The sequence below is a fragment of the Cajanus cajan genome, chromosome 3, assembly GCF_000230855.2.
Source record: "Cajanus cajan strain Asha chromosome 3, NIPB_CcT2T_4, whole genome shotgun sequence".
Classification (NCBI taxonomy): Eukaryota; Viridiplantae; Streptophyta; class Magnoliopsida; order Fabales; family Fabaceae; genus Cajanus; species Cajanus cajan.
Window position 1 is genome coordinate 11,847,739 of NC_138519.1, and position 12,127 is coordinate 11,859,865.

The 12,127-nt window shown below is 25.0% G+C and overlaps 1 protein-coding gene across 5 annotated transcripts; it reads left to right on the top strand.

The window, feature by feature from the left end:
- The first annotated feature begins 2,306 nt into the window (after positions 1–2,306).
- On the top strand, positions 2,307–5,538 carry LOC109799621 (uncharacterized). Of its 5 annotated transcripts, none has more exons than XM_083070416.1 (7): positions 2,307–2,541; positions 2,648–2,739; positions 3,474–3,527; positions 4,373–4,488; positions 4,770–4,905; positions 5,089–5,229; positions 5,321–5,538. In XM_083070416.1, exons 5-7 carry the CDS (start codon positions 4,892–4,894, stop codon positions 5,448–5,450), a joined length of 285 nt encoding a protein of 94 aa, XP_082926542.1. In that variant the 5' UTR covers positions 2,307–2,541; positions 2,648–2,739; positions 3,474–3,527; positions 4,373–4,488; positions 4,770–4,891; the 3' UTR covers positions 5,451–5,538. The 5 variants fall into 5 exon arrangements, with proteins under 5 accessions (XP_082926542.1, XP_082926539.1, XP_082926541.1 ...); XM_083070413.1 differs by having other exon boundaries at positions 2,308–2,541; positions 5,099–5,229; XM_083070415.1 differs by having other exon boundaries at positions 2,310–2,541; positions 4,795–4,905.
- The last annotated feature ends 6,589 nt before the right edge of the window (positions 5,539–12,127 follow it).

The following is a 12,127-nucleotide window of genomic DNA, read 5'->3' on the forward strand; positions in this document are numbered from 1 at the left end:
GAAGGTTATTATAGCTCATGAAAAAAATGAATAAATAATATAATATATCAATAAATATCACAAATATTTGATATTTTTTTCATTAATATAATTTATAAATACAAATAGATATTTATTACACTTATAATTAATAATAATTACATATTATTAATTATTTTTTATAACTCACATTTTAACTAAATTTAATTTCTTAATTATACATTAATAAAATTGATAATATATATATATATATATTAATTTAATTCAATTTCAAATTACTCCTAATAGTAGCAAACATAAAATTTTTATATAAATTAATATAATCAATAATTACATATTATTTTATTTACAATTAATAATGTTTATTTGCTATTTATTATTTTTTATAATTGATATTTTAATTAAATTTAGTGTCATAATTTAAAATTAATGTAATTAATAATTAATAATATATATAATTACTAATTAAATATAATTTTTAATTATCAGTTATTTAATATTAATTAATTATTAAAACATTACTCGTACTTATGGATCAACCATTAGAAAAATGTCATTTTTTAACAAAATAAATATTCACAGAAATGTTTTGTGAATTTTCTTGCAATAATAATTTTAAATTGTTTTTACAAATTTATTTGATAAAAATAATTTACAGATATTTCTTACAATTTTGTTTTATAAAAAATAATCTATAATTTTTTTTTTGAAAATTTTGATACAAATTTAATGGTCATAGAAAATTTTCCATAGAAAAAATTTGCGAAAAATGTTGTAAGAATTTTATTTTGTTCCTTGTATATTTTCTTGTAAAAATAAATTCACAAATAATGTTTACTAAATGGTAGAAAAATTTTGTAGGCAACTTTTCCTGTAGAATTTTCAGCCAATATTAATCCATAGGAAAATAATTTTTTAAATATATAAGTTTAATAATTAAAAGATTTTTAATTAAAAATATTATTTTAATAATTTTTTTATAAATATATCATTATAATTAATTTTAATTTTAATTAAATTAAATATATAAAATTTTATAAACATAATAAATTAATGACAATGAGTTTTAATTTTATAATAATTTATAAAATTTTAAAATTAAAATTATTTACTTAATAAAATATTATTTTAATAAATTATTTATAAATATTTCAAAAAAACTAATTTAATTTTAAAAAAATTAATAAATTAAATATTTATTTTAATTAAATGTATAAATTATTGATGATAAGTTTTAATTTAATGATAATTTTTTAAATATATTTATTAAATAAATAACTATTTTTTTAGAATATTAAAATTTTAAGAGTTAAAATAATTTATAATAATATAATTTTGTTGTTCAATATAATAAATTAATCATTTTTCTAAAGACATGATCTAATTAATATTAAAAAAAACTTCAAGTCTTACATTCATTGGAATTAAAACAATTAAAGAGTATATAAGTTGGGACAACATTACCTTTCAAGTTGATTTGTATGGTTGAGTGTTAGACTTATAATCTATTGTGTAAGAGTTTAAAAGGTAATATATACAAAGTGGAGATTTGAAAGCAAATTTCTTAATGCTTTGGATAAATTCATTGGGAGCATTTGAAAGTTGAAGAATTATTAATAGAATTTGTAGTAATTTCTTTGAATTTTTCGTAAGAAATTTTCCTCAGAATTTCTAGCAAAAAAATTCGCAAGAAAGTTTTCTAAACCCTAAATCCTACAAAAAAAAATTCGTAAGAAAGTTTCTTGCAAATTTTTCTCCAAGAAATTCGGTAGGAAAATTTAGTTGGATTAAGGCAGGTGTATTGGATTAAGATTTTAAAGAACTTTTTTAGTTGAAAAAAGTCATGGAGATTTTAAAAGACTTTGCAAGATTTTCATGACTTTTAAGATTTTGTATGATTTCACAAGACTTTCAATAAGGATTTTAATGGATTCTGCTAGACTTTTAAGTTAGGATTTTAATGAATTTTGTGGGACTTTGTGAACTTTACAAAATTTTGTAGATTTTTGACATACGATAAGAGTTCAAATTTTTTTTTCTTCTATACATTCAAATTTTAAAATAATAAAAAAAACAACAATGTCTGAATAAATAATAATAATAATTATTTGTAATATATGTTTTTCCACTACAAAAAAAGTAATTAGTAGCAATTATTTTCTAGCAATTTCAAACAATTAAACAAAATATTATAATTCTGGCAGTTATTTTAACCGTTACAAAAATTTACGTTTTCGGGGGTTAAAAACTGCCACAATCTTTCGTGGCCAGCTTAATTAAAGTATATTTTTATTTTTTTTAAAAGAATAAAAATAAAAACTTATTCTTAGGCGTTCTCTTTCTCTGTCGTAGTTCTCTTTCTATATCATCTAATACGTTTTCTCTGTGGCATGCTTCTCTTTCTTTCAAACTTCTTTCAAAATTCTTCTCTGTCGTAGTTCAGTCCCCTTCTCGCTTTTAGGGTTTTCAATTTCTTCAAAGGCACCCGATCCTAATCACTCCGATACCAGCGCCACCAAAGACGACGCCATTGCAAAGAAGAAGGTCGAGAACGAAGATCTGGTGAATCCAAAAGCCTCTCTTCAAATTTTCTCTCATTCTAGACTGTAAATTTCTACTCTGCTTTCTCTTGCAACAAAATGAAAATCGATTGTGGTAATTTGTGCAGTCCGATGAGGATTTGGCACTGAAGCAGCAACTAGAGTTGTGCGTGTAGAGGGTTCAAGATCCCGACTAGGGATTGCAGAAGGTTGTGATGAGGTAAACCTAGTTGTATGCTCGAACGGAACAAATTTTGATTTGAATGAGGATTTTTAGCTTTCTTTTATATTTAATTTTATGTGTTTGAAATTGGGATGTGTTGTTGTGTTTTGTTGACAAGAAATACGAACTTATGACTTCAGTTCTTTAGCCGTTGAAATTTCTTCGCCGTCATTATGACACTCTTAAGGCGTATTATGAAACTATGAGGAAGTCTAATTTGAAGGTATTGTTATTTGTGTGCTATGGTGTTGCTATTTGGTATGAAGATATTGTCTAAATGTTTGTTAGGAAAGTTAAGATTCGTTATAATTATGATAAGATCTAAATTATCCAATGTTGAACAAAATTAAATTTCAGTTTTTTATCCCATATTTTTCTCCTGTTTTATCCTGAACTGTTGTAGATTGGTTGACATTTCTTAACCAAACTCGTACCTTTTTATAATCTAGCACTGTATGACTCTATAAGAATTAGAGAAAAAAATATCATCTCTTCCCCAAAAATTCCAATTGGTATATGAAAATTTAAGTGAATTAAAGACCTGTTATTGCTTTCAAGTTTGAATTTAGACCAATTATGGTCCTGTGAAGTCTTTGGCATTTATTTGGCTTGTATTGGAGGTGATACTTTGTCTATTTTATCATTTCTTTTGCTGGCATATACTTTTCTTGTAAAATTTTATCATTTTTTATGGGGATAAAAATCTTTTGGTATTTTTTCAATTTCATTAGATTGCAGGTGCCATTGGAGGCATTGCTGCTTCACTGATTCGTGTTCCAACTGAGGTAAATAAATTCTCTTATTTCTAAGAATGACATTTCCATGGTTGAAAACTGTTTGATGGCAAAGTACTGCATTTCTTATTCATGCATGGCCCCACTGAATGATATAAATAAAAAATTATATAATGAGTATAAATTGTGCTATACTAGAATGAAAGGAACTTTTACAATTCAGTGTGTTGTAATACATGCACTTATCCCCTCCTATGGGGTAAATGATCGAGCCGATTGAGGGAAATAGGGAACTAACATAAAAAAAAGGGAAGTAGGAAAAAATATCATAGATACAATGAGATATTTATCTATCCTAATAATATCCAAGATATTTACTATAGTACAATATACCTTATACATATATGACATTGATATGTGTTTTTATCACTTATTACTTCCATAGATTCTGCAAGCTCATCTTTTGTAGTACTAGTCTACAGTGAATCAGAATCACCATGTTAACTGTCTCCCAATGGACAAAGTGGGCACAAACATAATGGAACGAGTGCTTGAGTGGGTTAGAGGAATGTTAATCATCTTCCATCTCCAATTTCTATATCTTCATACCTTGTGTTTATAACACAGCGGATAAATTAATAAGTAATGCTTAATAAAACTTAATAATTAATATATCAACAAAGTCTTGCATAGTTAGTAGATAGTTGATATTAATATATCAACAATTAGGAGGCTTGAAGTCTAGGTCTTGCTTTTTATCCCCTTATACTTTTAGTGTTTTTCAATATTTAAATTTGGTATGTTGTATCAGCCTTACAAACAATGTCAAATTGAAGTGCTGACTCAAATATGCATTGTCTTGATGCCTTGGGTTATATTTTTATTTTATGCTGCAGGATGAAATATGTAAATCCATTGCTGAGAAAGGTGGTATTGATGCAGTACTATAGATGACAGTGGTGAACAAGGGAACAAAGCTGTTGCCAAAGTTTGTTGCTCATTGCTTTCAAAGGTATAGGTTGAAAATGTTTCTATGGAAAGGTCACCTAGGCATTATTATTATTATTATTATTATTATTATTATTATTATTATTATTATTTCTCTAAGAAAAATAATAGGGTTTTCCACTGCCAGTGGACAGTGGTTCTTTGAGGGTTTGCGTTGTCTAATTTTTAAAAGTTTTATCACTTGGATCTGTGTGCGCTTTATTTGTGTCCTAGTCTTAGATATCCCTTGCATCTTTATTTTTAAAAATAAAAGTGACTATTACCTATTTTATGGGAAATGTGTAGCTGATGAAATTAACTTCTTCCATAGAAACAAGACCTTGGTCCAGATGCGGGCACGTGGAAAATGTTGAATGAAAATGCTGAGTTCAAGGCTCTTGCTTTGAAAGAAATTCACACAGCATCCGATGGAACAAGAAAGGTTAAATTGATCTTCCTCTGTTTTGTTTTCATATTTTTCATCATTTAATCCATCTAGCAAGACAGTGATATGCAGCCTGGAGGTTACTTATATTTAGGCTTATAGCTTCACAATTACTTGCATAGCTTGCTTATATTTTGTTGTGTTTCTAGAGAGTATTCTTGTTGACTGTTCAACTCATAGGATATTGCAGATTTTATTCACATTGGATGATGGGATGGTCATAGAAACAGTTGTCATACCTTGTGACAGAGGTAGGACTACTGTGTGTGTTTTGAGTCAAGTTGGATGTGCCATGAATTGTCAATTTTGCTACACTGGAAGGCAAGCCTTATTTTTACCTGTTGATATTAATTTGGTGGTTACACTGAGTCATACTTTTCCTGCAAGTTTATTATGCATAATTAATTTGCAGAATGGGTCTTAGGAGACATCTTACTACTGCAGAAATAGTAGAGCAGGCTGTTTTTGCCAGACGCCTGCTCACAAATGAAGTTGGTTCCATCACAAATGTTGTCTTTATGGTAGGTTTACAATTTCATTGATAATTCTAATGCTTTTTGTATATCAACAATCCTTTTAGATCAAAACTTCTACGTTATTCCTAGCTAATAAGAAGCCACTTGCCTGTTAGATCTTTGATTGTTTTTAATGTGCATTTTTTTCATTGATATGCGGACATGTTTATAATGATAGATATATCTCTTATCCTGGACTGGAAACTAAAGAATATTTTCATTTCAACTTCCAAGTGGACTTTTTACATTTCTTCTTATAATAGCACATGCTAGTTGTTCCTTTCTTTTTTAGCTGTCTGTGTTTCCATGATAATCTCGTGGAGTAATGCCTTCACTTTCCAAAATAAGTATTTTTGTGTATGGTTTCTTACGTGTCAGCATTTTTAGAACATGTTTGTGAACCGTTTGTTTAATTTGTAATGGACATTCACACATCTCAAAGCATGAAGTGGAGAATAATTTGTTACATTATGGTTGACATGGATTTGATTTGTTAAAATTGATGGCCAAACATTCTATTAATCGTACTACTCTAATTTTATATCTATTTCTGATATTCAAGACAGCAAAATCCAATACATTAAAAAGGGTTAAATAAGTTTTTAGTTGTTCAACATTTTAAGAATCCAATTTTTATTTCCTCTTAACTTGATTTTAATTTTTTTTATTAATATTTTGTTATATAAATTAGTCTTTGAGATTAAATTTTTTTGTTAATGATAATGTGTGTTAATATATCATGTTATGATTGATTTAACTAATAATACCCATTTTTCTATTTAACATATGTCAAATCTTATAACATCTATTTTTTTTTCTTTCCCAATGATTATGACAGTAAAAAGTTGTTTTCATAATATTTTTTATTTTCAAAAAATAATATTTAACTATAAGTAAATAAAAAAAATTATGTTATGTGGTTTGAAAAAAAATGTGGTGAAACTAAAAAAAAACTACAATTTTGTGGCGGTTTAAAACCCCCATAAAGGACAAATTTAGATGAATGTTGTAGCTGTTTTAAACTGTTAGAAAATATAAAACAAGTCAAACAAATTTTGGTTGTTTGAAACCGCCACAAAGAGATTGAATTTTTGGAAACCGTTTACAAAATATTTATCCGGTAATGTAATTTGTGACAGTTTTTAACTGCCAGAAACTACCAAACTAACTGCCATAAGTCACATTTTTTTGTAGCGTTCTAAATAGCATCATTCACTCATATATCTATAGTTATACTAGGTCTTCAAACATTAACATCTTTTCGCTCTTGTTCATGGATTTTAATAATAGGGCCAAAATTATGATTTTCATTAATTGGTAATGTTGAACATGAAAGTTCATCCATCACTCCAATTGAAAATTCATCAAAATGACATTTTTTACGAAGAAAGTTATGTAGTGCTGCACATGTTAAAAGTTATTCTAAACATTTCAACTTTTTTATAACTTGTGATATAAAATATTTTATTTATAAATTTATAAATGATTAAAAAAATAATGAGACAGCTACCCTACTTTTTTATAACTAAATATGTCCCTTCATTTTATATTGGTACTAAAGTAGAAATTTACAAATATCAACTAGGAGAAAAAAATATCTGAAATTTGCTATAAGTACAAAATAATTTTTAAAATTTTTTAATTGCTTTCAATTATTTACTTGTGAAGAAATATTTTTAGTATTAAATTTTAAGATACTGCAATGTCTTATATTAATTTTCTTTTTTAAAATATAAAACATTCTAATTTCACAATATGAAAATTAAAAATTAAAATTCATAGTAAAAAAAAGAAATAAAATAATTGTTGAGTCATAAAAAGAAGAAAAATAACAGTAACACATTCGAGAGAAGGAGAGAGATCACAATTTTTGTGCTAAGATGATTTTTCTCCTAATTAAGATCCATTTTTATCTCATTCTACTCACAGAAATCTTAACTCAAATTCATCTTATATATGTGTATATATATGTATATATTTACACACACATATATGTGTGTGTATATATATATATATATATATATATATATATATATATATATATATATATATGTTCTAATAAATATAAATTAATTACAAGGTCTTGAAGATCTATAGTTGATTATAGAGATCATGATATCAATTTTACCTTTCCCTTTTCTTGACGTATGTTATAAAAAAATTACTAAAGTTGAAATTTCAAGCGTTTTTTGTGTTATATAACTGAAGAACAATCTCAACTAAATAGAGCAAAATAAAGCAAACCATTCAAAGAGAACGGAGAGAAAAATAGAGCAAGTCAATGAAAAGTTATATGTGAGTAGTAGTTCAATATTATTAGCAAGAGAAAAAAAATGGAGAAGACACGAGCATAGAAAATAAAAGAGATAAAAAACTCACTTGGAAATTCTTGAAACACTTGAAAAGTTACTTCATGCAATCCTCCAAAATTTGATGGGTTTGAATGAGATTGTTTTATGAGTTTCATATTTATAGATACCTCTAAAAAGTCTTTCCAAATTTCTCTAATACAACAATCCTTTAAAATCCCTGTATTTTTGAATACCAATGAATTATTTTTAAGTTACAAAAAGTCTCAAATGAATACCAATGAATTTTAATGGACTCTTAAAAAAAAATCTTGAAAATTTAGATTGAATACCATTAAATTATTTTTAAGTGACATGAAATTTTGATCAAATACCAACAAACTTTTTTGTTCAAAAAAGTTCTTTTAAAATCCTATGAAATCCTAAATCAATAAACTCTCCTTAAATTTGCAAAAACATATTATCTACGAATGTTTTACCTGGAGATAAAATTTCGCAGAAAAATTCATCAGAATAATAATTGTTGCGAGTTTTTATATAGTATTCGCATGAAAAGTCGTATGTAATAAGAGAAATTCTAGTAGTGGTCTAATCAAATCATTCATAAAAATATTACGAATAAATGAAAGAATATGCACTCATAGTTTAATACTTATAATTTAGTTTTGAGAATATGCCATACACTTTGAAGGGAGAATATTGTAGGTGGTGCTCACTGTTGAAGATTAGAACATTAAACTTTTGAGGAATAGTGTCCAATGTAAGAATTTTGTAGTTCCGTGTGCCATCTACAAAGTCCAAACCATCAAGATTTGATTTATGGCTTTTATATTGTTGAAAGTATTTCTAGGCCACTTGTGATATATTGCGATAATATTGTTGTTGTGTATTTCTCTCAAAACAACAGAAGTTCTACTCGCTCAAAGCATTTTGATATAAAATTTCTGTTTGTTAAAGAGAAATTTTTAAATTTTCTGACTCGGATTGATCATACTGCTACAGAAAATATGTTAGCAGATCCACTAACTAAAGACTTAACTATTGGAGTTTTTCAAAATCATGTAACTCATATGAGTGTAGTTAAGTTTTTTGATGTATTGTGTTATTAGTGGGAGTATGAAATTTACATTTTTATTATTATGGTTTCCATGAGATGTAAATTTATCAATGAGGTCATTTTCATTACATCTCTTTTAGCATATAAAATTGCTTGGACCATTTTTTTGGGATCACATATTTATTATGTTTTTCATTATCTATTATTTATGAAATAAAAGCATAAGGTATGTATCTCTATCTTATATTTCTTATATTGTTAATTGATATATGTACTTGTGTTGTAATTGGTATATTTAATTTATTGATTAATGTTATCCAAGTGGGAGAATGTTATATTTATATAATTATTCTTTATTATTATTATTATTATGAATTAACATTAATTAATAAATTATATTTATATGTTAATATCAATTATATTGTACATTATTATTAATTTATGAGTAATGAATATTGAGCTTCTGATGAATGTTCCGTAATGAGTTGGACTAATCCGTGGCTGGTTAAAAAAAAATGAAGAATTATGAATGTTTTCAATATATGGGCGTTAGCTTGGCAAATTCTGCCACTTTATTAATTGATGGTTGCTAACAAGTAAAAACAATGAAGCTTCTGTTCTTGTTTTAATCTGATGACTTTATAAATTTGTACTCTGTCCTGATTTAAAATAAAAAGAAGTTTGAGCACCTTCTGTCAGGGGTCATTTTATAAGAAATATATAAAACCAAAGTAAACTCTTTTGTGCAGCAACTGTTATAACACTTATTAAGTAAGATTTCCTGAAAAGGAAATTGTAGCACAAGAGAGGACAGCATTATTATTGCCAAAATGACTACTTGACTACTCCTCAAGGTACCGTTATTATTGAAAAATGAAATAATTCTTCATACGGGTAAGGAGAACCCTTAGATGAATAGAACCAAAGTTTTCACATACTATACCTTTCTATAATTAGTATTAACTAGATTTTTACCCGCTCAATGCGCGGGATTATAAGAAGTTATATATGATATAATTTAATTTATAATAAACTTTTTAAAAACGTTATTTTAACTTAAAAATAAATTTATTAATTTAAGATTAAGGTATAAATGGGTTAGGTTGAGTCAAATTTGGATAGATTTACTATTTCATCCAATCAAAACTATAAAATTGAGTTAGATTGGTCGAATTTTTGTATTCTGTTTTGAAATGTATATCAACTCAATCTGATTACGAATGTATTGACTTAAGTTAGATAAAGTCTATTATTGAAACCATACAATAATAGATTTTGATTAGATCTAGTGCGACTCTAATTCTAAAAATATTCAATCTAATTTCAAAATGTCAATTTGTGTAAATTAAAGTTCTTGGGTGACTTATACCCATTTACATCCTTATACCCTAGTTTAATATAACATTTTAATGATTATGTGTTATAAAAGTATTTTATAATAAAATTATTTAACTTTGAAAAGCTAAATAACTCAATATATATATATATATAGAGAGAAGTATTTAAGAAATTAATTACATTTTAATATGTTGAATTTGCATATATATTTTGAACTTTAAGAACGTTGAGAATTTAGTGTATTAAATATCTTGTATAAAGTAAATTATCTACTTACTAATCACATTTTTTTAAGATATACTTTTATCTATTATCAGATAAATCATAAAATTATAAAATAGTATACTAAATCTAATAAAAGAAATACATGAATTATTAATTTAATTCAAATACCTGACTTTGCTCAGTATATATGATTATCAAATAATGAAATGGTAATATAACGGTTATAGGCACCAATGTGTCATGTGAGTTTAAAAGAGTAATGCTATTTATTCCAAAATAATGTATGGAAATTTTTTCCGAATAGTTAAAAAGTTAACGTTGCTCAAAATATATATTTGACTTTTCATAATTCGAAGGATCTTTCGGAGATCATATTCGCAAGATTTAGCATTTTCGGAGTTTAAAATGATTGAGAGTTTATGAAATAAATAAAATAAAATAAAATATTAATTTACGATTAAAAATAGAAAATTTTTAATACTTGTAAAGATGAACTGTCAATCTGTTATGTTATCAAATTATATAACTGAAGAGTTATTTGAAAGTAAAGTATATTGGCAAATTATGTATAAGTCTTTTAAATTTAAATATATTTTAAATTTATAATTTTTAAAGTAAATTTATCTTTAAATATATATTGGAGATATTACATTAAATATAATGATAATGAACTTATTATTTTTATTAAATAACTGATAATTTTAAATTTTATAAAAAAATAATATTATTATATTTTTAATTAGGAAAATATTAAATTACATTTATTCAGAATTTATATGTTAAAATTAATTTTAAACTAAGAGGTAGTTGATAATGTTACAATTTGAATCAACAATTAGTTATTAATTTGTAATTAAAAGACATGATAAAATTATTAATTTTTAATTAAGAGTCATGACAATTAATTATGGTAATGTTATAATTTAAATTTACTTTTATAACAATAATTAGTTTGTAATGAATAGATTTAGTTTGAATGTCCGTTGTTCAAAAATCATAAATATTATACAAATATATTAAAATAAAATATCAAAAAAGAACACTTTCACGATAAAAGCTAAAAATTCAACCTTTTCTATGAAATTTGAATCGGTGAATGAGGTGTTACATATAAGTTTGAAAATAAGTTAATTTTTTATAAGGGCAGTCATAAGAAAATTTCAATTTAATAGACTTTTAGACCATATGATCATATTAGTGACGAAAAATAATAAGTCTTATAATAATATTTGAATTATATTATAATTAATTTGAATATGTAGTTATTAAGATTATATATATATATATATATATATATATATATATATATATATATATATATATAGCATATTTGTAATTTAATGCATCACATGCTAATAGAAATGACAACCAAAAATTAGAAATAACCTTAAATTTTAACTTTTAGAAAAACAATGCGATAAAAAAATATCTATGTTCATAAATTTGTATTTTTTTAGATAATAATAATATGTCAAAAGTAGAAGAAAACCAAGTTAAAAAAATAGAAGAAAAAAAGGAGTGTTGCATAGATAAATTCATTGAACCTATGAAACCTAAGAGCACAAATTGAAAAATTAAAACAAATTATAAAGGGATAAGAAAGTATCTCTTAAGAATATAACTCCAACAATCATGATTCTTACAAATAAGACAATCTTATAAAATTCAATAAATCTGCGTGGAGAACAAAGTGAATTAAGAAAATACGATAAAGGAGTACCAACTAAAATTTCTAACAATAATTTCAATGTCAAATAAGAATTACAATTTAGAAT